This window comes from Emydura macquarii, unplaced genomic scaffold (assembly GCF_026122565.2).
Source record: "Emydura macquarii macquarii isolate MOO-44397 ecotype Brisbane River unplaced genomic scaffold, CSIRO-AGI_Emac_v2 contig_561, whole genome shotgun sequence".
Lineage (NCBI taxonomy): Eukaryota > Metazoa > Chordata > Testudines > Chelidae > Emydura > Emydura macquarii.
Genome location: NW_027130698.1, coordinates 17,309,262 through 17,335,310, shown reverse-complemented (window position 1 = coordinate 17,335,310; position 26,049 = coordinate 17,309,262). Strand labels below are relative to the sequence as shown.

The 26,049-nt window shown below is 46.5% G+C and overlaps 1 protein-coding gene across 1 annotated transcript; it reads right to left on the bottom strand.

Annotated features, from left to right (window-relative positions):
- Nucleotides 1–1,166: 1,166 nt before the first annotated feature.
- ACSF3 (acyl-CoA synthetase family member 3) lies at nt 1,167–21,198 on the bottom strand. Its single transcript, XM_067539986.1, has 6 exons — nt 20,855–21,198; nt 17,740–17,833; nt 16,020–16,754; nt 14,176–14,331; nt 2,610–2,764; nt 1,167–1,452 (listed from the first exon to the last, which is right to left on the bottom strand). The coding sequence occupies exons 3-6, from the start codon at nt 16,722–16,724 to the stop codon at nt 1,167–1,169; spliced, it is 1,302 nt and encodes a 433-aa protein (XP_067396087.1). The 5' UTR covers nt 16,725–16,754; nt 17,740–17,833; nt 20,855–21,198.
- Between the last annotated feature and the right edge of the window lie 4,851 nt (nt 21,199–26,049).

Sequence of the window (26,049 nt, the reverse complement as noted above, 5' to 3'; positions counted from 1 at the left end):
AACCTGAGCCAGTCTATGACTGCTCCTCATCGAATCAAAACAAAAAGCAGTGGTCCGATTCTGTTAAAAACCAGTGAATCTACAACATACCATTTAAAAGAAATAAATTCCACTTTGATGTAGCATGCCTGTCTCTAATCCCTTCACCAGGAAAAGGTGGAGGAAGTTCAGATGATGCCCTTGGAACGAAGGGTGGATAGGACCTTCCATTGAAAGGGAAGCAGGTTCAGAAAGCCCTCCCACACTGAGTGCAAAGCATCCACATCACCAATCTCTCCTGCAGGGCAGATTCACTGTTGAGCACTAGGCTTCCTTCTTTCCCATGTATTACAGGTTAATGTTTCATGGAGAAGATCAAAGTGCCAGCCCAGCTCTTGGGAAGGCAGCAAAGCCATTAGCCAGGAGCTGAAGCAAACGGAAATCCACAGACGTATCCATCCTTTCACTGTGCGGCACAATGAAGAGTTGTGCCAGAGGAGACTGATAGAGACTCAGCCACCTGGAGGGAATCAGCCTGAGCAGCAGTGTCACTCCCGTGGAGCTAAGCTTGTGCAGAAAGGAGCAGAGACAACCGGCAGGAGGGTCCATGCTGAAACTTGATTTGGCTGCTTTCAGCAGTTCTAAGATGAGCTGAAAAATCCCTGCAGGTAGACAGGGGCTGACCCCTTTTTCTCAGATACAATTAGGCAACTGCTCTCCAGCATGTCCCTTGTGGACTATAAAGAGAAGCTCTTACTAAGAGGTACCCTCTTTCTTTACCATACGAACGCATTTACCTTATCACTAGAAAGTCCTAAAATAGCTGGTAAAGCCACGTTAACATGAACCCTTTAGTAACACTGTTCTGCACCACTGAGTGAAGTCAAGGCTGGGTTGCAGACATTTTTATTGATTTATGACAAACTCGGGCTAAGCAGCACACTGCAAGCTTTCCACACACAGCTCTGCTGAGGCACCCTCACTCAGATCCCATGGCTACTCACACGGTTCTACCTATACACCTCAATCACGACTGGCAGCACCCCCATTCTAAGCCTGCCCCGCCCCGCTCTGTCAATGCCCCTCAGTCCTGACTGGCAGCATCCCTCCCCCCCATCCTACTCCTTGACCCCTCCTTCCACCACAGCTCTGCTGATTTCCCTCAATTCTGAGCAGCAGCTTCCCATCTAACCCAGTCCTGATGTGTGACAAATGTTGATGTGGACACATATTCTCTGATTAGAAGAACAAAAAGCTTTTAACAACAATAAAATTACAGAACGGCACAAAGGTCTCAAAACCCTCTCCATGTTCAGAAGATTTATACCTGGGATGCGAACTCCGTGCAAGGGGTTAGAAAGTGCCATTCCGATCTCAGTCATCCCGTACCTCTCCAGCAATGTGTGTCCAGTGATGTTCTTCCATCTCTCCAGGACTGGCACAGGAAGGGCTGCGGATCCTGAAACCATTAACCTGTGCAAGGAAATGCCACATAGTGAGGATCACTGGTATATTCTTTACTCTAGAGAATTACTGTTCTAGTACAAGAATACTTCGCCTATATGTAGTGCCTTGGAGGATCTCAGACCATTCACCCCTATTCCAGAGTTACATCACACAGCACAGACACGGCAGATTCTCCATCACTTGTAATCTTTAAGTCAAGACGGGATGTGTTTCTAAAGAGATACCCTCTGGGTCAAACAGAATTTACGGTCTTGATGCAGAAATTATTGGGTGAGGTTTTCTGGCCTGTGTTACGCAGGAGGTCAGACTAGATGATCATCATGACCCCATATATGAATCACACTTGCAAGGTATCATCATCCTCATTTTACAGGGTGAGAAACTGAAGCATAGAGAAGTGAAGTGATTTGCCCAGCATTGCATAGTGGCGAAGTTTAGAAAAGCACCCAGCAGGGCCAGGCTTTAGTGAGGCACTCTGCCTGAATAAAACTGCCTATATTGGAAACAGGACCATGAGCCCATCCGTGATGGGTGGTCAGTCTGATGTTGGCCTGATCCAGAGTGTCCTAGAGAACCTGGAAGCACTACAGAGATGACATCATACAATCCACTGTGCTCTCTGCCGCAGTTACCCCCTTGAGATGCTCTGCACACCGCTCAAACTTCTCCACTCCTCCATCACCCAGCCCAGCCTTCTCCACACCCTCCCTCAAAACAGACTGCTAATATATTTTCAAAAGTGCTGGTGAGCCTCCTCCAGCATAGGAAGGCTGGGACAGCAGGAGTGTATCTGTTGTAGAGGATGTGCTCCCTAGGTCTCGTCTGTAAGACTCTGAGCCTTGGTCTACACTTACCTGGAGGTTCGGCGGCAGTCGACAGGAGTTACGCAAGCTACGCAGAGCCGCTTGCGTAACTCCCGTCGACTGCTGTGCTTCCCTTCTGCGCGCCGTCTTCAATGCACCGCGCCGACGGGAACCGCATTCCCATCGACACAGCGCTACGCCACGTGAGGGGGTGGTTTACTCATGTCGCCTTCCCGATCGATTAAGCGGGTCTACACTGACCGCTCAATCGATCCAGAAAGATCGATCTGACGGCAGCGACGTTGCCACCATCCGTATAGACCTACCCTTACGCTCAGAGGATGGGCATCTTTCAGATACCTGATATTATCCCGGCAGGCGGCACGTACAGAATTCTGGACGTGAGGCTGAGAGAAATGCCGGTCATAATACTCCATCAGCTTGGAGTAAATAGTGGGGACCGCCATGAAGACGTTGATCCGTGGAGGTCTGGGGTTTAAGAACTTCTCCCAAACCTGGAAAGGCAAAAAGAAAAGCCATCTAAATACGAACTGTGGAGGAGAATAGCCTTCATCACCATCACTGCTGCCGCTGGCTCTTCTATACCACCTTTGGGAGAAGGCTCACAAGCAAGCACTTTACAAATACTTCAAATAGCATGTCAGCAATCTTTAGTGTTATGTACAGGGAAACTGAGGAAGAGGGAGGGGAAGTGACTTGTCCAATCAGAACACAAGTTCATCATGTGTGGTGTCTTACCTCTAACCCATACTGCTGCCTAATACTTCCAAAAAAAGACGAACCGCCTGCACTCCTGCCATCTGGAACCCTATCTACTGTGAAATGATGTCCAAAAATAAAGATTCCTTCCTGACCCACACACCATTGATCAACTTATTCTCAGAAGCATGAGATTTGATTCCCCTGATCTTGGCAGTGAATCACACCACTGCTTTCACTCTGAATCAGTCAACGTGGGATGATGTGTGGAAACTGTATCTTCCAATAGCCAGCACCTTTTAGAACTGTTAAGATATGGATGGTAACATGCACATGAAAATAAAAATTTATGGCAGACTCCATCCATACCTTTAGGAAATACAACCCTATATGAAGTAACCAGCCTTTCAAAGTTCAGAAGTCCTCTTGCTTCTTAAAGGAAAGAAATAACATATTGACCGCTACAATACACACAGGTCTGAGACAAAGGACTCAAATCACAGAGAGAAACTCTTGCAATGTGTATCTATAGGTGGGGGAAAGAAGAGGTGAGATTTACTTTGCTGGAATTTTCATAGGTTCATAGATTATAAAGCTAGAAGGGACCACTCTGATCCTCCAGTCAGACCTCTTCCGTAACACAGACCATAGGACCTCCCTGAATTAATTCCTGTTTGAACTAGAGCAGATCTTTTAGAAAAAGATTTCCATTGCCGGTGATGTAGAATCTACCACATCTCTTAATAAATTGTTCCAGTGATTAATTATCCTCACTGTTAAAATTTGCACCTTAATTCTAATCTGAATTTGTCTAGCTTCACCTTCTGGCCATGGGATCTTGTTATATCTTTGTTTGCTAGACTGAAGAGCCTTCTATTACCAAACTTCTGTTTTCCATGTAGGTATTTATAGACTGCGATCAAGTCATCCCTTCACCTTCTCTAAAGCTAAACAGACAGAGCTCCTTGAGTGTTGCACCACACGGCATGTCTTCCAATTCTTTAACCATTCTCACGGCTCTTCTCTGAACCCTCTCCAATTTATCAACCGCCTTCTTGAACTGTGGACACCAGAATTCAAGACAGTATTCTCTCATTGGCGGACCAGTGCCAAAGACAGAGGTAATGCAACCTCCCTAGCCCTAGTCAAGATTCCCTTGTTTATGCATCCAAGGATCACATTAGCCCTTTTGGCCAAAGTGTTGCCCTGTCTCATGCTTAGCTGATTATCCACCAAGACTTACAAGTCCTGTTCAGAGTCACTGCTTCTCAGAACAAAGTCCCACATCCTTTAAGTACACCCTACATTCCTTGTTCCGAGATGTATGACTTTACATTTGGCCACATTAAAGAGCACATTATTTACTTGCATCCAGCTTATCAAGTGATCCGGACCACTTCGTTTCAGTGACCTGTCCTCTTCATTATTTACCACTCCCCAAACCTCTGCAACTTCTGCAAATGCTATCAGTAATGATTTTGTGTTTTCATACAGGTCATTGATTACAAATTAAATAGCACAGGGCCAAGAACTGATCCCAGCAGACACCACTAGACGCACAACTACTCAGTGAGGATTTTCCATTTACAATTACATTTTGAGACCTATCAGTTAGCCAGTTTTTAATCCATCTAATGTATACCATATAGATTTTGTATCATTCTAGTTTCTTAATCAAAATATTGTGCAATTCCAACCCAAATGCATTATAGAAGTCTAAATATATTATACCACATTACCTTTATCAACCAAATTTGTAATCTCATCAAAAAAGATATCAAGTTAATTTGACAGGATCTATTTTCCATAAATCCACTTTGACTGGCATTAATTATAGCACCCTCCTTTAATTCTTTATTAATCAAGTCCCTTATCAGCCATTCCATTATTCTGCCTGGGATTGATGTCAGGCTGAAAGGCCTATAATTAACTGGGTCACCCCGCTTACCCTTTTAAAATATTGGCACATTACCTTTCTACCAGTCTTCTGGGACTTGCCAAGTGTTCCAAAATTTATTGAAAATCAACGTTAACAGTTCAGAGGGCTCCTCAGTCAGCTCTTCTAAAACTCTTGGATGCAAGTTCTCAAGATTATCCAGACCTGCTGATTTAAAAGTGTCTGGCTTTAGAAGCTGCTGTTTAGGATTCTCCTGTGTTACTGTTGGAATGGAAAGTATTCCATCATATGATATGACTTCATCAACTGGCTTTTTCCCAAATACAGCACTGAAATATTTATTGAACTGTTCTGCCTTTTCTGCATTATTATTGACAATTCTACCATTTTCACCTATTCTTAAATTTCTTACATCCTTAACTCTGGTCCATAGATTTTTTCTTGTCTTTTGCGTCCTTTATCAATTTTCTACAATTCCTAGCTTCTGATTTAAATTAATTACTATCAACTTCCCCTTTCTTCCATTTGTTTCATATATAATAATTTTTATAGATGCTTTCACTTCTCTAAGCCACGTTTGATTTTTAACTACTGTGGCCTCTCTCAGTTGTGGGAGTGTGGCTTTTTGAGCAGCTAGTAAAGTGTTCATGAACAATTCCCAATTATCATTCACATTTTTCTGTTTAAATTCTCTCTCTCAACTGACTGGCTCAATTGTCTTCAGCTTTGTGAAACTAGCTCTTTTAAATTTAAAATAAGAATTGACCCTCCCTGGAAATTAACCTTTGATGACACCACAAGAACATACGCCTCCAGTATATCCTGACATTCCTTTGGTTTGAAAAATATTCCATCAAAGGCTTCTGCTAAGATGCAGCCACAGTCTAACAGCAACAGAGAGGTGAGCCTGAACAGAGGCGGCTCAGCTGGGAGCCAGCAGAAGAAGCTTTCACTAACCACATCCCTTCTAAAGAAATGGGCAAAAAAAGGACAAAAACCTCTTCAATCACCCTTCCTACCACTACGCGGAAGTTGCAAACTAAATCAAATTGAAGGAGCTGGCTATGGTGATGCATGAATGACTCGAAGGGCTCTAGGACTGGTCCAACATCTCCACCTGGGGGCATTAGAAGTGCTGGGTGGGAAGTGTAAATATTGAAATCTGGCTAACTTTCCCCCCACACTGTCACTCCTCCCCCTCGCTGAGCATTCCCCAACACGGGAGCGAAACAACCCCATCAATAAATAAAAGGCTGTTGCCAGATCGGCTTTGGGGACAGCAGGCTCCTTCCCTTCCTGCTGGATTTTGCCCTCTTGTTGACAAATGTATTTCCTAACAGCTCCTGACAATGCATGTCTCGTCTCCTCTCCCCTCCCTCCCTCGGCATGCTCAGCTGCACGGAGGGGCGTGCGACAGGGAAAAAGAAGCGTGAATTGATTGAAGGTGAACGAGTGATTCTCCTTCATGCTGTCATCCTAGACACCAGGGCAGTCTCTGCTCCCTTATTCCAAGGACCATGTCACAGGAGTGAGGTGCTCGCTGCTATCCATAACAGGTGCTCTGTGAAGGTCACTGCAGGGAAAGCCAGTCGCCACAGCTCCACTTCAGACTTGATTAACAAACTCTTACTGTCTTGCTTGCAGGTTAATCCCATGAAAGAGTTCAGTTCCTGGTCCCTTAGAGGGGCCGTCTTTACCCACAAGCACAACAAAGTCTTACTATAGATGCCAGGTCAGACTTTCTTCTCAGAAGCTGCTCGATCCTACGTCCTCCAAACTTGGTCTCAATACTTCATTCAACAACCACACAGATGTCTGGTCTGTAGGATCCGCCACTGCTACTCAGCCAAAAGAGTTATTTTTTGGGGTATATTTTATAACTTCACAGCTTAGGAGAAGGGACCTGGATGAGCTCTATTACCTGAGCCTATCAATCAATCCTGGAATCCAGGGAACCTTGTAAGCTACCCCGCTTTGCTCTCCCAGCATATGGCACCCTCCGACACCCTCCAGTTTAGAGCACTGTAATCAATCTCGCCCTGGCCATTATCCCATGTGTCACTGTCACCACATCAATTATGGGTGGACGGGATACTGACAACCCCTCATTTTATTTTATTTTATTTCGCTCACCTGGTCAAAGCCTCGGGACACAAAGTGTTTTTCAAGACAATTGATTTTTCGGTACACACTGCACTGTACTTTGGGGCTGCTGGAATCTGGCTTTGCCTGTTATCACCAGACACTAGGGACCTGACTTTCATAGCTGATAGACACATTTATTGTCCACTGACCAGCTGGATTTGTGGATGCTCTGCACTTCCGACTATGAGATAGCTGGTTTTTTACAATGTACTGCACATGATTTAAAGAGGAACTAAAAGTGATATGAGCTGAAAAGCCCACCTACAGACAAACCCGCTACCTGCCAATCTTAGGGTTTTCGACAGGGCCTTGTCCTGCAGTTTCCTCCTAGCGTTGCTTTTCCTTTTGGGTGCTTTTGCCTTCTGAGGTGGCTGTTGCGTCCACTCCTAAAATATCACAAGGAGATGGTCCTTATTAAGCTCCGCCATCCTTAAACACCTGATGTATAATCCAAAAAGCAACTTCATGTTTGAATCCAGTCTTAACAATGACATTTTTCCAACTGTGAAGTCGGGTTGTAGGTGGACGAACGCAGGTTTAGCAGCACTGACATAGGGCTTCTTGACGCAGCTTGGGTCACACACGCACTGCCTCCTCACCACAGCAAGAGGCTCAGAAACGCCCACTCGGCGTAAGCTCCCTGTCAGCAAGGTATTTCCGTATTAATGCGACTGCTCACATGCTTGAAGTTAGGCATGTGCTTAAGTATCTTGCTGATCTGTGCTGCATTGACAAGCCTTTAAGCGTATCAATACTGAACCGTTCACAAGGTAAATCGAACTTCTCAGCCAGAGAGCTTTCAGGAAATGTGTTGAGTGCAGCTAAACTCCTTGTAAGAAGGGCTAATTCTCTGCCACCAGCCATTGCACGGGAGATGAAACTGGAGTGGTCTATTTGCCAGTGGAATGTTAGAAGATTTTGCCAAAAGATCAATGACGGAAATGAGGTGACGGAAAATTACAAAGCAGAACCACAGCCTGGATGCAAATGAGAAGTGTGGAAGACTTGCCCATGTAGTTCCTAAGACTGACAGAAGACATGATGACGGAGGGGGGCTTGGCTGAGTGACACACAACAAGCAGCTTCTTTCAACCCACAAAAACTGCATTTTGCCTGGTGACTTTCCCAAACTGTACCCAGTTCTGCAGTCTGTGCAAGACAGCCTGCAAGACACGGCCACACAAAGCGCAGAGAAGCACCAAGCCCTTCTCCCTTCCAGAGGCTTCGCTTTCAGTGGAAGGAGAAGCAGAGTGGTGAATACAAATCCAGAAGAGCCAAAAGAAATTGAATCAATCAACATCCTGACAACTGGCAACACAGACGAAGGGGTGAGGTTGGAGAAGAACAGGGCCCACCATGCTGAGATGGCGCACAACATTTGTCATGCGTTACGGATTCCAAAAAACAGCAGGAGAAGGAACAGAAAATGAAAGGGAATTTAGAAAAAGCAATGAATACCTCCAGGCTGGGACTGGCAGGCAGAGGAACAACGAGCAATTCAGCGAGGCTTTCCTAGATCAGGAATACTACAACAGTTTCTCACACACACACCCAAACCATCTTGCAGCGTGACCATGAAGTTGCTTGGTTTAAAAAAAAAAAAAAAAAATCTGGGTCACGTTTCCTGCAAGTGTGGTGAAAGAGATGCTGATCTCAGATCCATGGGGCAGGGCTGGATTCCTTCCTCCTTGCCAGTGAATTTTTGGATCAGGGGTTAGAGAGACAGCGTTTTCCTTATACTTGAAACATCTTTTATTTTCCTTAAAGGAAATGTTTAGGTAATGTCCTAGGGGAAAATTATAGTAAGATGCCTTCAATCTGAAAAAGAGGAAGAACACCATAATGGATTTTCCAGTCAAAGCCAAACAGGTAATAGAAAACCTGTGCTACCGTAGCTATTTACAATTCAGCAGTTCCTCTTTTCTAAACCAGTCACAAATTATTGGACCATTTAAGTTATTGAATTTTTTTAAAATGCTTTTCATAAGTAACAATATCCCTAATGCAAGTTAAATCATCCCTTTCCTTCCCTTTTGATCTCGGAGATGGTTTTATGTTTTCGTATTGATTGCTAAAGTGCTAGTTATGCCCAAATTTTTATAGGTTCTGTAACAGCTACAGCTCTGATTCAGATTGAGCGTCTCACTGCCAAACTAGAGCTAGCTGGGGAAGGACACCAATGTCAGCTGCAACAGGTACAGGGTTCCTAGGCATCCCGGAACGCCAGTACTGTGAAGGGGCACTGAAGAGAACACAGGGCCACATATGCGTATTGGTGACACAGTTTCTTCCCGAGTGGCAGTAAGATCAATATTACAGAGGAGCACAGAGAACACCTATGGGAGCTTTGCTCTCTCCGAATGGCTGAACCTCTGATGGTTAGTGCAACTCAGGCCATTCACAGCAATACGTAGAAATAGTCTTGTCTTCAAAAGGAAATCGGGCCCTTGGTGGCTTTGTCTCATGTTTGTTATAACCCCAAACTGTTTGCACGCTGCATGACTCTGGCTGTAATCATTTATTCATCAGTGCAGTCTAACGGCCCCTCTGCATTCCAGTCTGAAGCTTTTAAACCCTCGCTATGCTGCAGGCACACTGAAAGGAGCAAGTACTTTCCCTGGGACCCAGTAATATAACTAAATATGACAGGCTGTGGTTCCATTTTTTATTTCCCCCCTACACACATCAAAAGGCATTACTCTGTAACAGATGCTGAGGGCAGACAGCCGATCTGTGGAAAAGTGAAGAAAAAATATAACTGTTTAAAGCCAAGGTTTGCAAGAACCAATCAAACATATTCCATCCTCCAGTGACCTGCCCCTTCCCCCATCCAGACTTCTTTTCGAGCCTGAAATAAAATGACCTCTCTGAAGCCACCAATGAATGGATGAAAAGACAATCACCCTTTTTCCAATTGAAACAGAATGGGACAGCACATTCCTAGCAAGCTAACTGTGCCTTTCTACTGGGTGTGTGTTCCTTGGAGCTCACAAATTCGTAGGCTAGGATTCACTTCTGTTTTAAAAAGATAAGGACTAACCTGATGTTCATGAAGTGAGAGGCCGATGGGAGTGGCTACAACTCGGAACCACAGACAGCTGCAGTGTACGCTTTCTGTGCTGCACACGTCTCCGGGCTGCCTCTCTTGATGCTCGGCCTCCCAGGTAGAGACTACCAGCCATGCCCAACTGAGTGGTGGCTTTGTGACACAGACAAACATTTCCTCCAGCTGTGGCTAACTGAGATCTGACCCTCGGTCTCCAGAGGCGAAAGGCTGGTGCAATAAGGCCACTTACCACCTAGACATAAGAGACTAACTTCTGAAAAGAGACGAGTGATTCGGGGTGCCCAGCTTGAGCCACACGAAAGGGGCCTGATTTTCCGATGGCGGGAGCCCAGCACTTTCTGATCATGAAGTCAGACACCCAAAACCACAGCCAGCCCAACTTAGCAGGCACTTCTGAAAATGTAGGCCAAGAAATCTACATCTCAGCATCTTTATTAAGAAAGGACCCCAGGTGCAGATGCCATTGCATTATAGCCAGAGGCTTTGCATTTAATCACACAGCCAAACTGGATACCTCCTTGAGGGGCAGGACATGCACTTTTTATATTTGTATACACTTCTAGGGTCATTCCTGTCTGTATGTGGCTTTGCTCATGTTTCAATAACTCATTTTTTACTTGATTCCTGCATCTTGGGGTCTGAAAGACTTAAAGAGTAACTGCCCTTATGTCCATTAAGATAGCCAGCTGATAAGGAAGGTCTCAATATTGGATTGTTCTTCCACAAGAAATTCAGACAGGACCAGAAGAACTGCAAAGCAAAGACAACAGACTCTCTCTTGTACAAGGCAAGAAGGCAGGGATACCTACACCCTGGCTGGTAGTTGCAGCAGACAGACGCAGTGATATAGACACTGAATTTGCCTCTCAGACCTAACAGTGGCCTGTAGTTCAAGGCTGAGGTGTATTGGTGAGGGTAGTGTGAGAAGCTTGGGCTGTCACTGTCTATATAGGATCTTCCCCAATTTCAGGCCAAACTTCCTTGTGGCTGAGGAAATCTCTACATGGCTCGCTCCAGATCACTTAACACTGCTCCCAAGACAGACAGAGGGGTCACTCCAGTGCAGTGAGAGATGCACCCCATGGGTGGAAAGTGCTGCTTCTATTATATAGCTAGCCTGCTGGCCCAACGGGCAGTAGAGCGTGTCTTGAACTCAGTTCTCTGCACGAGGGCATGTTACATTCCCAGAGGAGCACACACCAAAATATTTAAAATGTCACTTGCAAGGAGCAGAAAGCGATGCTGGGAATGAAGGGTCCATTTATAAACTCTTTATTAATAAATGATGAATAGATGCAGCTATATTCTTTAATAACTTACAATAAAAGGATGCTACAACAAGCTTAACCAAGACATCCTTAACAGATGGTGCTATAAAGTGAATTACCGCATGCAGAATAGCTAGAGCAAAGTAACGCACATCTTTGTTTAATACAGAGAATCTGATTTTATAAAGCAACTTCCAGGCTTGAGGCATCTCAGTACACTTTAATGAGCCCTTCTGTGAGCTTCAGCAACAGCTCACATGCAGCCTCGGACATCAGAGGCTGTTAGAGCGGGGATGATGGCCAGGACACTGGGGCTGTTCCAGAACCTTGATCTTTAACCTCCTCGTGGGCAGCTGCCAGAATCAGGAAGAAGGGTCCGAAAAACAAACTCCTAACACTGCACTGCACGGAATGCAAACTAAGCCTTGATCTGAGATGTGAACCATCTTCTAGCTAATAGAAAATAATGCTATTAGCACCAAGTAAACCAGACTGGCACCTGTATCTGTGTCTATAAGGCACGCCACAAATTATGTAATTTAATGAACACTGTAATAATAAAGCATTTATTTTGTATAATGAAGTGCTAGTCATTAGAAACCAAACGCACATTGGGCCTGCTGCTGCGGTTTCTCTTGAACCCATGCCAGTATCACTCAAGGCTAAATATGTCTGCAGCAGGTTTAGAGTAAGTTCCTAGCCTTGTTTTGATCAGCCTGTCAAGTGTTTTAGCTGCCATTTGGGTTTCTTTACATCACACTGTAATTGACTGTTTTCTCAAGGTGCAGCAAAGAAAAAAAACCCAGCAAAACTCAGACTCCTTCTGTGAAATCCTCAACTGAAACTGTGCTGCTTTTCTGAAAGCTGATTTTGGTAGCAAAGGGCATTTTGTAAACAGCTGGTGAAAATAGACTGGAACTGAAAGGCAGCTTGCATTAAACTCCACAAGAAAGCCTGATTTACCCTCATGTGCTTTCTGTATAGTGTCGATCAAACTACATTCAGCTCCCAGGGGAGGCCCTTGGAAAAATAAAGGGAATGATGGAAAAAAAGGGCAAATGATGTCCTTCAGAGGCCCGACTGCTCCTGAGAGCTCTTGGAATGGAGCTGGCTTGCTACTCCTGCCTCAGATACACTTGCCCTGCAGACTGCCCCTGCCCGAGTTCAACTCTCAGGGTCAAAGCGAAGGATACTCCAGTGCGCCTCACTTGCCCTTGGTTGTCAACTGTCCCTGAGCAATCTGATTGGAGAATGCAGGACTGAGCGCCTCCTTTCTCCCAGCAGAGCCCATTCTTCAACGTCAGCTCATTGATTTGCAGATGTCGGGAGAGCAGCACAGAGAAACACAAGAGCATACCAGACAATCAATCCCAAAATGCCACAGGAGGGGGAGAAATGCATGTGGGGCTTTAGACTGGCTTTGCTTCGAGACTATGGGTGTGCTCTTCACCCTGCCCTGCCTGCAGTTACGCTGCCTCAGTGTATCACCAAGGCTGGTGAGGAATCAAGGTCTTGCCTTCTGCAATAGTTCAGAACGGTGTTTGGAAGCTTTCACACACTGCAAATGCTAAATAGTCTTAGTTTGCATATTATATCGAGGAGAGGGTTTTGAGAGGGTTCTTGCCAAAGGCTTTAAGGACCAGAGGAGGGAAGCGATTTCAAATATCCAGGGAAGAACAGTACTCAGACTGGACCCCGAAGAGGACCTGCATCTGTCTGAGTTACTTTACGCACACATGCTGTATATTTAAATTGAAATATTAATGCTGGACAGCTCCAGTGGCCTGCTAGTGTCAATTGCTTGCTCCCTGCAGGAGCTGTGACGGCAGCATGCTCAGCCTTCACGAAAGGAAGCTTCTTACGCCATTCACCAGCAGCCCACGAGGGTGGCAAAGGCAAATTCAGGTAGAAGCAGGCTAAAAGCGTTCTTTTCCCTTAACAGACACACTTCTCTCTTCTACAACCATTTTCGTCCTTTAAAAACTGCTGCCCACTGGCACTGACAAAGCCCCACAGCAAAGCAAGGCTCCAGGCCCACCGCTTCTTGAACGTGCAGGAAAACAACCGTCTAACAGCATCCCTGCTCCTAATCTGCTGAGGATGATCCTAAGGAATCCTGAAAAGTTTTCATTTTGCGAACTCTCCCGCATTGCGGCCCCAAGCAGGGACCTGCCATCAAGTCCAATCTTGATGAATTTACTACTGTTTGCAAAGAGCTCTTGGAGAGCTGTGGAAAAGCAGAGCTCGCATAGACATGTCCAGTATTATTTTAGTAGGCTCACCTGGGGCACCAGCAAGTCTAACGCCAAGATTATACCACGTGATACCGCACAAGACATTGAGTGTGAGTGTATTTAGCACAGAAAGAATATTACGGGGCAACTGCAAACTACTGCACATGGTGACACAAAACAAACTGCAAGTGTTTGAGGCAGCATATTGCTGAGGTACAAGGTTACAAAACAAGAGAATAAATTACGTTTCCCCTTTCCTGATTCTCATGCTAAGAAATTAACTCTGTTGTCATTCTGTATGCAGTGCCCTTGTTTGATAGCGTGTGCCTTCTAGTGTCACCAAGGAGCAGTGTAATATCATAGATTATTAGCCATTTCATAACCAAACAAGTTAAAACCACCAAGAAAACTTGCTTTGCCTCAGACTGAATATTCAGTTCAAAGTCTTTTTAACAGACAATTCATGACTTGTATGTAGCCAAAAGCTAAATAGCCTGGAACGGTTTAAGGCTCTGTCTCCAAACCTACTCTAATTAGAATGCATGGGGTTTTGCTGACGAATTTCAAAGCCAACGCACAATCCCTCCAGGCTTACCGTCTGTGCGCTGAACTCGGGTAGCATGATGCACGTAGCTCCCACCCAGAGAGGGCACAGAAGCTTATTGATCACTCCGTGGACATGGTGTAAAGGCAACACGTGCAAGATAACATCTTTCTTCGTCCACTCCCATTTGTCAACCAGCCCCATTACCTGTGGGGAAAAAAAATATACAAACCAGCATTAGGACAAGGTGACCCACCAGCAGAGACACAGGACAGAGCTCTAGTCACAGAGACAGCATGGCTACTTCAAGAGTCCCAGCTGAAACCATAGCTCTATTGTTCAAACTGGTAGCAGCATGTCCTTGCCTGGGCTAGTTTCTGGGCCCTGAATGTGAACATAAATTCATGGGACTAATGGGGAAAAATAGGTGTCAGAATGAAAATGTCACCAGTAAAAAACAGAGGAGAACCCTCAAGGTGGAAGACCTACACCCTGTTGGATCAATGCTATGAAAAGTGGGGACTCTCCTTTGAGACCGACAGGAGAAAAGCACCTATCATAAAAACAAAATTGAATGGGAACATTCTGTGCATCTATAGAATACATATGTATAGACACATGCACCTATAACTCCATCCTTGCTGCCAAAAAATTAGAAATTAATAGCTACAGTTTAGGTAGGACCTACAATATTACTAATCTGCCATTGAACAACCAGAGTCATCAGAAACAACAGATATCTAAGAAAATCCTGTTTCAGAACTTTGTTGATACGCTGATTATGCTGCTGACAAAAAGAAGTTGACCTATGCTGGCTTATTAGAATCCATGGGAAACAGACATTGGGGGCAGGAAATCAATGGTTCATAAATAGAAAGGAAAACAAACCCAATACTGGGGGAAAATATTAATTTGAAGCTTCCAAAAAGCTTTATTATGAAGAAAAAAATATTGGAAAGAACTCGAGTTTGGGCCCTTTTATATAGGACAATGCCTTTCAGAGCCTGATCTTCGCAGTCAAAGAATCATTTCCAGCTTGTCTAAAAACAAAAGCTATTTGAACAGTGCTCCTCATTTGGAATCAGGCAGTGCTGTTCACAATTCCATTCCCCTGCCTGTAGTGGGGCAGAGCAGATTTTATCCAGCTAGTACAACCATGGTGTTATGCATCAAAACGCCAGACGTAGCTGGTGTTCAGATCAGAACATTTGTGAGGAAAGAGTTTTCCTCAATATAGTGAAGTCCTTGTTCTCTCTCTCTAGGTTCTTACACCACCCCCCACCGCAGTACGAGTGTGTCTAGAACCCTTGTAGTCCCATATCACATCTTTCAGGCGCAGTGTGTTTACTCCCCTTAATGGTGTGATTTTATCAGCTGCAGGCAGCGATACCAAATGGGCAAGGCCATCAGCAAACTCCTTTAGACTTCTAATTCTTTTTGGCTCAGAGAGCTAATGGATTTTTTGCCTTGGGGATACACAGCTAAATAATGCACAGACTTTACATAATAGTGACACGCTGGAGCAAATTATACTCCAGTCAGGGGCAAGGATACATTTTTAAGTCATCTTGCAGAAAAACAAACCTACAGAGTCACTCCCACCCTCCAGTTCTCCAGGAACACACCTAGAAGCCTGCCTACCCACCATAGCCGAAGCCACAGCGCATGCATACTGATAAAGATTTTCAAGGCCAAGCTTTTTGAATGTGACTAATGATTATGGGTGTCAACCTGAGACACTTCTCAGGGGTCTGGATTTTCAGGCGCAGCTACTAAACACTGTTCCTCAAGCTAAACACCCATAAATGGAAGCCCCCAAAATCACTAGTTACTTTTGAAAACGATTGACCTGCAGTGACTTGCTGTTAGTATAGCGTGAGAGAAGTGTCACTCACCACAGTTTGCACGTTCTGATGGGTACTAAGGACGCCTTTTGGTCGTCCTGTTGTCCCACTGGTGTAGATTATCATGGCTCCTCTGTTTTTCCACTCTGGACAGTCAGTCGCCAAGGGGAGCTCTTCCACAGCCTGACCACTTATACATCCATCGCTACCAGATTTAAGAAGTGGAAGAATGGGTATTCCCAGTTTCTCTGCAGTAGGGCTTATGTTCCTCACAAACTCTTCTGCTGCAATGATTACACTACTCTGAGAGTCTTGGATGAAATACTCCAGTTCTTGAACTGGGTGTTTCCTGTACAGGGGAACAGCTATGCCTCCACACATCCAGGAAGCCCACTGGGCAATGACATATGAGGCATCATTGGGGCATAAAAACGAGATCCGCTCCTCCTTTACATCTCCACTGGAACACTTGAGCACTGAACAGATTTGCTGAGACAAGTGGACACTTTGAGTGTAAAGGTCCCGGTACGTGTGCTTTCCATTTTGATCAATGATGGCAATTTTATCACCAAAAGCCAAAGCTCTGGAGAAGATGGGGGTGACCCTGTCATTGAAAGAGGTTCTTGTGGTGTGCAAGCCTTTTCTGAAGTGTCCAATATTCCCCAATCCACAGGCATGCCACCTCCAGAGGGGCATACCTCGCACAAGACATCGCACAGGAAACCTCACATGGCGAATTATCCAGGAGCCCAGCATCCTGCCAGCTTTTCTTGCTTAGACACGATGCTGCAGAGAGAAATGATATGAACCAGTGAGCATGGAGTGTGAACATCCAGTGACTTGTACATAATATTCACACAAAGGAAAAGGGGTTAGCTTTCATTCTAAGCCTGCGTTATCATTTATATTGCCGCAGCACCCACAAGGGGCTAGGCCCTACCTACACACGCAGGAAGACACAGTCCCTGCCCAAAACACTCACAGTGGAATTTCTAAATTACAATCTCACTGAATATAAAAATGTGCATAAAAAAATTAATTGGCTTTCAACAAGTGAGTTTAGCACAGTAATTAATGACTGCCACTGATGCCGTCCTGTAGTAACTCAATACTTCCAGTGATTAAAGAAAATAAGCAAAGGAGGTCTGTCTTCCCTTCTCATCTGATGGATCATCACAGATCCCATATCAGGCCCAAGGTTCTGTCCTATAGGGCACAACATTGACAGAACGGTGACAACAGCCAGAGTGGCTAGAACCCAGCAAGGGCAGCCACCGGCCTGGCTTTCCAAGTGAAAACAAGCAAGGAAACACCCACCATTATTGACCTGTGGGATCTGTTACAACATTTCGGAATCAAGCTTTGAGGAGCAGGAAAGTGAGAAACTAAGAGCACTGTCCAGAGCCAGGCCAATGTCAGCACGAGCTTTGCTGGCTCCCCAACACACCAGACCTCTACCAGTGCAGCCCTATCCCGATTGGGAGCTCACCCTGCCATCGGAGCGCTGACCTCCCCTAAACAGACTCTCTTGTTTTTACAGCAATGGAGACAGATATGTTTAAATGCTATTCATCGGCCACCCCCCCTTTTTTTTTAAACGCAATATGTGTGTGCTCTAGCAATGGCTGCAGCTTGTCATCCCTCCAGTGGTAGGGCAGAGTGACGGCTTCCTGGAAGCCACAGGAAGAAACTACTACGAAGAGTGCAGGAGAGGCTGAGCCAGAGTCACGAGTACGAGGGTCTCCAGAACTCTGTCCAGGGCAGTGCTGACCTGGGAGCTGTAGAGCAGCAGGCCCAGTAGGAAGAAAGGTAAGACTCTGGTTGATTGAAGCTGTCTTGAGCCACGCACTGATTGTCACAGTCACCTAGCCAAGGAGCAGAGAGGAAGGAAGGTAAGGAAAGGGCGATGGCAAAGGGCAGGAGAGAAAGGGCTTTACGTTGCTTCCTATGTAACAGTTACTATTAAAGTTTAACTCAATAAATGAAGTATTCTTAAAGTGAAACTAAAACAAGCCAACTTCTGTCCAAAATGCATGTAAACTTCCATGTCACACAAAAGTTATAGGAATGTTATATTCAATTATGGGTTTTCCTTTACGTGTTTGACTTTACAGGACTTCTAAAAAAAAAATCTATTATTGCCACAGCTTCTGAACCACAGCGCCCCCATAGTGTGAAGTAGCAGAAACAACAACTGGAAAATTTGTTTGGCAACTATCAACGTAAGATCCAAATGATATTCAGCTCAACTGTGCTTGGCACCAGCTCAGATGCCCCCATTGCCAACACCTACTGTCAGCAATGGATTTTTATTTACTTTTTGCATAGACACAGCAGTGAGCTTTCCTGTCTCGCTCATCCACACTAACGAAATTTCCCAAATCAGAAACTTGTTTGCACATATTTTGTTTGCAGAACAACCTCAATTTCTACTTCTGCAAAGCAGCCTGTGATTTAGTACAGAAACATCTGGGAGTGGGCTTTAAACTAAGAAGTGTGGTAACTGCTTGCACACATGACACCCACCAATGAAATGGAAAAACAAAACAGGCGACACCAGCACGACATCTTTCCATTTCTCACTTTCCTCTTTACAGACAGAAATTTAAAAAAAAGAAAGAAAAGACAACACAGACTGTTAGCAAAACAAGAATCACCTCTTTCTAACTCGTGGCCCCCCAGGCCAGATTGCTGGTGACAGCGTGCATGAAATGTTAACAGGGGTGTTAATTGGAACTGACTGCATTTTCAGCATCCCACTGAAGAGCAGAGAGTTCCAGGTCAGTATGGTTAAGTACACTTGGCTTACTTGGTTTTCCCTATAAAGCTCAAAGAGCCAGGTGTTAGTCGCCACTTTGAAATTGCAGCTTCAGAGAATTACATTATCCTCTTTCCACCACAGCGCCAGTCCAGATTTAATGTAACAATAAGCAACAGCAGCTTCAACTGGTCCTGTGCATTTATGGACTTCAGAGAACTTATGTCAACTGTGTAGAGTATTACAGAAGTGCTGGGTAGTGCAAGGGCAGATTCCTTTCTTTTACCAGTTTTTCAGTGAGCTACCCCGGTAACCCAAATCACATTTGATTAGGAGTATACTGCTGAGTAAGATGTGCTGCCATGGGATGGGGACTGCAGGAGCAACACAGCAAGTCAATGCACTAACTTTCTGTCTTTGGAGAAAGGTTCCAACCCTACCCTACTATGGCCAAGGAAACAAGTGAAAGAACATTTGGTGGTCTCAGTCCAGCTCTGGACATCAAAAGCCCTTGAAGTGAGTGGAAGAGCAGGTAGTGGTAATTATGGGTGACTGTGGGATCCAAATTCTGTACACAATGAAGTACGACCACAATTGAAGGTGGGAAGAGGAACACAACCCCAAACCATCTAGGACTTTCCAGAGAAGCAGGAAGTATAAGATTAACAAACTGAAATATAAGGAGTTAACATTCTCCCTTTCCATCCCCTTGCTCCCCACTCCAATGCTTCACTCAGCCAGAAATTATCTTTCTAAAGGTAGGAAAACAGCAGCCAGCCTCACACCTCTCAAATTAGGAGTTAAAAAAATAAAAAGGGATCTCAGAACGCTGACAGTGCCACAAGACAATGCAAAGTAACTGTCACCGATTTATCAATGTCAATTCATTTTCCAAGACTCTAATAACCATGTATTGTTCACATCTGACCACCAACAATACATAGATTAGATGGTGGTATAAATCCTCTTAGGAAACCAGCTGGGATTTAAAGTGGAAACTGTCACTTATTTCAGATGATGCTACCGTGCAGCCTTTCAAGAGGAAAATAATGTACTGGTAAAAATGAAATTAAGAATAGCATTAAAATAACTGATGGATTATTTCCTTGCAAGCTACCGCTTCTCTACATACGCCCTCACATTATTTACAGTCTTACCCATATTCTTCCACCTGCACAACACACACCATAATCATTCTTCTTTTTCATATGCTGAAGCACAGCAGTTTCTGGAGGCAAAAAAGAGAATAGGCTCAGCAACTCTAAGCCGTAAAAACCCATAATGCCATCAGTTCATGGTTCAAATTTATACAGAGCACACTACACGGTGCTTCAGATGTTTAGCATGCAAAACACCAGAAGATACCTTAGAGGACGCAGTCCTGCCTGTGACTGCTGTGAATGGACAAGATGACATAGATCTGCTGCATCTCTAGCATCTATGACTCTGTTGGAGACTGGACACAAACTGTCGCTCAGTCACCTCTCAATCATCTCTAGCAAGAGTGTAGCAACAACTACACCCTAGGGAAGATCATCCCAGGACACAAATGCCTTCACTAAGAAATTTATCTCTAGCTTAACATTTTTTCATTCCATCTCCAACTCATCCCCTCTTTCAAATATGTCTCCACAAAACTCCATTATCTAATCTCACCTTGGTCACAGCATAAATATACGTCATTAATTATAAAAACACTCAAGATGACTTGAGCAACACTCTTTTTGCTGAGCTAGTCAAAGGGTCTGATCCTGACCTCATGGTTATCATGGCATCCCTTCCAAGATCAGCTCTTGCTTCTGCACACATCAACACTGTAACTCAGCGGTCCCCAAAATTTTTAGCCCGGGTCCAGAACCTGGTCGGGGCCCTGTCAGAGCCGGGAGCCGTAGCGGGCCCTGGGCATCGAGACTAGTCGGGTGCCGCGACTGGGAGCCCCTCTGCTGTAACCAATCTTGCAAAAGGAGGAGTGCATGCCATCGCTCCAGAGATCGTGATCAAACCAGAAGCACACAGAGACCACCAGATAACATTGGGCAGGTTGTCCGCCTTTACGTTGCCTGACGGTGCACCTGTACTGCTCAGGACTGTGCGAAAGGACCGCTTCCATCCCATTAACAGAACTCACATCTGTTGTCTGCAGAAAAACCAGATGCTTTCAAACTTCCTAACTTTCCACAGGGCTCCAGGTCAGCGCTTCCATCCAGAGATTTAGACGACTCAACAAATCCCCAAGGGGCTACTGCTCAATGGGGATCAGGAAGAGGAGGGAGCATTTAGAAGGGGAGGAAGATGCCTGGGCGCACCCTGGGATGGGAGGAGGTGGTTTCAGGGTGGTGGGATTTCTTTAAAGAGCTGTGAAAAAAACTTCCAACCTGTTTCGGTTTGTTTCCAGATTGTATTTGCATGGAAGTCAGGCCTGGCCTGCTGCTGGGGTAGCCCCTTCCATGCAAGCAGGGGGTGCCTGCACAGCCCCCTCCCAACCCCCAGAGCAGAGACAGCCCCCCAGCACATGGACAGCACCCCCCTGCGACCTCCCTGCTCCCCTCCCCGCCCCCCACAGCGGGACTTAGAACACGGCAGGCCCCAGCCGGGTGGGGGCGGGGGGGGGGAGATGCCCCAGCCTGCTGGGGGGGGGATATGGGGCAGCCCCCCAAGCAGGGACGGGTAGGCACTCGTGGGGGGCAGGAGCATTTGGCAGGGATCCCCCCCCGAGGGGTTGGTGGGGGGGCGGGTCTGGAGCAGGCGTCCCGGGGGGGTATTAGGGGAGGGCATCCTAGGGTGGGGGGCGCTGGGAAAGGCCCCCCGGGAGCTGGGGGGGATAGGCGCCCCAGGGGTGGGGGGCGTAGGGTCGGGCAGCTCCGGGGAGACGAGGTCGGGGCTGGCGCCCCCGGTCCGGGCTCCTGCTCCTGCTCCCCCAGCGCCGGGCCGGGCCGGGCCGGGCCTCACCCACCTGGCGGCCCCCGTGACCCGAGCCGAGCCGAGCCGGACGGTGGGAGCGGGTCCGCCCGGGAACCGGCTCCCCGCGGAAACGCGGCGCCGCCGCCGCAGGTTCCGGGGCCCGCGGGGCTGGAGCTGGAGCTGGGGAGGCCGCGACACACACCCCGCTTCCCCGGGGTCTGTGATGTCACTTGTCTGTGACGTCATAGTGACGTCACTGTTACGTGACGTCACTGTTCTGTGGCGTCATTGCTGTGACATCACAGCCCTGGGACCGCTGCCATCCCTACCAGCCTGTGGTCCCAGGTGTATAGGGGCAGCCCCGACGGGCCTGGCTTTGTCTCCTGGGGCGCCTGCCACCCTCCCATCCCCGGTCCCGGTTTGTGACCCGCGCTGTCTGGTCACCCGACCTCGACGCGTTACAGCACGATGAGCTTCCGCCACGTGCACACCGGCCTGAGCTCCTCCGGGGCCTATCCCAGAGCACGTCGCTTTCCGGGGTAGAAATTTCTCCTGCCAGTAATACCCGGTCAGGAGCCTTCTCCACCCTCGAGACGTGTGCCTCACCCATTGTTATTTGCCTTACGGTAGCACCTAGGAAAACCAAACAAGGACCAGGGTCTATTGTGCCCGGCACGATACCACCATGTAGCAAAGAAGATGGTCCTTACCCCAGAGAGCTCACCATGTGCATGGCAGACGGGATGCAACAGCTGAACTACATATACAAATGCGGGGAGAGGATGAGAACCCATTGGAGTGACCCGTTCCTACACCCCAGGAGGTTTCCACCGAGGTGGCTGTTTTTATTGAAAATGGTTTCTAAGTGGAATTGTTCCCGAATCCCAAACTTGGATTCAAGTTTGTGGCCAGGACGGTAGAGATGTAAAGGGAATACCTAAGAACATATCCAGCCCTGCAGGTGTGCTGGCCACCATCTGGGCTGACATACTGGGAATTGAGCTGGGGCCGTCTAGAACTAAAAACAAGAGCTGTTAAATGGCTTGAACTAAAGCTTTCTAGATGAGGCTGTAACAAAATTCATATCCTCTGTGGATGGGGAACAGAACGGAAACTGTAAGACATTCACCAGTGGGTTAAATAGAGAAGCAGTGGCAGTGTCAAACAATGGAAGTGAAAACCGTAGTGTAAAGACCCAATACAAAGCACGTGTGAAGGAGAAGCAGACAGCCAAGAAGAACATGGGAAATCGACCTGCAGAGTGTAAATTTGACAACATTGCACCTTGGAGAAGGTGAAAAATGTTAACTATTCTACTCTGCTAACACTAATCCAAAAGCACTGTAGAAAAAAACCCCATTCAAATAACTATTGGAGCTGTTCCTCGATAGGGCACACGATTTCCTATTAGCATACTTCAACACACCCAACTTTCATTTTTATCACTCAGACACTAGAAATTCCACTTTTTACTTTCTCCAGGCAGAGAAAGAGTCTTAGAGCAAGCAACTGTGATGTGCCATCTGTGTATGAAAGGTACGTGTTGCATGCCCCAGGCTGGCTGTGCCCTTGAGACCATTCTGTCCGGCCCCCAAACACACACAGAGGACACCATTTAGTAGAACAAGACAGTGTCCTCTGCACAGTGTGACCTCGCCTGCACTGTACTTACAAGGTCACGCTGAGCGGAGAACAACATTTTTCACACAAGGGTAGAATGGCATGCCTGACTCAAAATGTCATGGAATGCCACTGGCAAGCGGAGCAAACAATCTTACAGGTGCCACCCATGTGCCGTGCAGGGTTGGGAGAATGGGGATCTCAACGGAATCTTCCTACCTCAACAAAGTTATCAGATATTTACATTTTACTAAAAAGATCTGTAAAAAATATAAAATGCTGATCTTGCAGTCTGTTTTTGGAGCCCTCTGTCTCTTCTTGCAGATCATTGACTCACTGTTGGTACCCCATTCCCACACTGACAATTTCACTCCTCTGGCTCAATGGGACTTTCTATGACTAAGGTGAAACTTGTCTGTGCAGGAGACAGAAATTCCAAACCAATCCACTGCACACACTTCTCCTCCAGGGGAGAAGATGAGAGAACAAAGCCATGACAAATATGAGTCACATGTTTAATGCACTGCTGGAAGGCGTTAGATATTACGGTGATGAGTGCAGTATTAAAAAGTCTACAAAGAAGAGAATACGATAGAATACACCGTCGCATGCACACACTCCCTCACTCTGGTCTCTCCCAGAATGCAGATTGCAGCCAGATCTCATGTTTAACAATTGAGACTGCACCTAACACCAGACACAATCTCTTGCGTACATTTTATATAGAAAGAGAGGAGCAGCAACAGCCTAAGTCACATGCAAATATTTATTCTTTGTCCCTCACTGGATCTGAGTAAGTGCTACTCAGTGTGAGTAAAGGTTGCAGAATCTGGCCTGTATCATCTTCTTACTAAAGCTGCTCCCTGTGAGTCTGCAAGTTAATTCTGCTTTATGGACACAAAAAGCATTTTACCTTGGTTAGCCCAGCAGAGCCAATGCAGCTAAAGGACTCCTGGATTCTATTCTGGCGCATACCTTGGGTGCAACGTTCTCAACTCAGTGCTGCTTGCAGAATCCATTTAAACAGAAATGCTGTAAAAGGGAGAAAATACTCAGCTCTGTGCTCAGATCTCAGACTGGGTTTGTAGCTCTGATGGTTAGTTAGAAGAGTTTTCAGCTGCCATTTAAACCCAACAGACTTGATCTGGCCCCCAGTGGAAGAGAATCACTGGGAGTCCCACAATGGCATCTTGTCAGAGTCTTGTTCCTGACCACATTTTAACACAGTGGTTCTCACCCTTTCCAGACTACTGTACCCCTTTCAGGAGGCTGAAGCCTGAGCCCTGCCACCTGGGGCTGAAGCATGTAACTTAGCTTCACGGGGCTACCTGTGGCATGGTGCCTCAGGCAGTTTTCCTGCTTGCCATCCCCTAATGTTGGCCCTGCACTTGCGACCCCCTAAACCTGTCCTGCCACCCCCTGGGGTTCACAACCCCCAGGTTGAGAAACTGATCTAGATGAGTTGGTGTACCCCCCTGGAAGACCTCTGCATATCCCCAGGGGTACACGTATCCCTGGTTGAGAACCACTGCTTTAACCTACTGCTTTGAATTCTCCTTCCTTTTCCCCAATCCTCATTGCTATGGACACACCGTGAGCGTCTTTTCAGATGTAATGCCTTACAGTTTGGGAGAAATGTGTCATGACTGGGCATGGAGGTGAAGGGTAGCAACGGGAGGCTGAACATTTGGCTGAAGGAGGAGGGAGTTGAAACCAGTCATACAAAGGAAAGGAGGGTATTTACTTGGCACCCCATAATATGTCAGTGAGCACCTGCCATGGGCAGGAGGATGGCCTGAGTGCACCGGATGCTTCTCTCTAGAGTAAGCGCCGTGTATCTCCAGAGGCAGCTCGTATAAGAACAGCCGTACTGAGTCAGAGCAATGGTCCATCTAGCCCAGTATCCTGTCTTTTGATGGTGGCCAGTGCCAGGTGCTTCAGAGGGAATGAACAGAACAGGTCATCATCAAATGATCCATCCCGTCACCCATTCCTAGCTCCCGGCAAACAGCAAACCCTGCCTATCCTGGCTAATAGCCATTGCTGGACCGATCATTTATGAATATGTTGGACAGCACTGGTCCCACTACAGACCCCTGGGGGACACCACTATGTACCTCTCTCTGTTCTGTAAACCAACCATTTATTCCTACCCTTTGTTTCCTACCTTTTAGCCAGTTACCGATCCAGAAGAGGACCTTCCCTCTCATCCCGTGACCGCTTACTTTGCTTTAGAGCCTTTGGTGAGGAACTTTGTCAAAGGCTTTCTGAAAATCGAAGTGCACTATATCCACAGGAGGCTGGGCGGAATTACCTCATTCTTTCCTTTTCAGCTCACACCTCCGTTTTAATGATCCCAACCTGCTGGGGGCGTCGGGTCGCACCTTTCACTTGATTAAATCAGAATGGAAATCTGGCTGGCAGCAAGTTCACTTTCATAAGCTGCGAAAAAATGTTACCTTTCCACTTCGATCTCTGCCTTTCCAGAGCGCGGCTTCCTGTCCTAGCTAGTGACTAAAAAACCTGCGTGTGGAATGAGTCTCCTCCGAAGGAAAGAAAGCACGTCCAGGGCACCCATCCCTGTAGCATCTGCCGTAGGTTCCTTCCTGCCACTCCTTCATACGTCCCAGTGGGAAAGCCCTCACCCTCCCTTTGGCTTCCCAGCTTCATCTGACTGCTGCTGCTCGGCTACTGTGGTGTTGGTTGGGTCAGTACTTGGGGTGCCCTACTGGAATGGTTTCATTAGCACTGACCGATGTGGCAGGCGGGCGGAGTGGTGAGAGAGAGATCTGGGGGTTATTC

Excerpts from the sequence above, each read along its gene's own strand:
- ACSF3 (XM_067539986.1), bottom strand. The coding sequence starts at position 16,724 with ATGCTGGGCTCCTGGATAATTCGCCATGTGAGGTTTCCTGTGCGATGT. Across the intron at positions 14,332-16,019 it reads ATCAGAACGTGCAAACTGTG|GTAATGGGGCTGGTTGACAA; the intron begins GTGAGTGACACT and ends TTTTCCCCACAG. Across the intron at positions 2,765-14,175 it reads CCGAGTTCAGCGCACAGACG|GTTTGGGAGAAGTTCTTAAA; the intron begins GTAAGCCTGGAG and ends TTGCCTTTCCAG.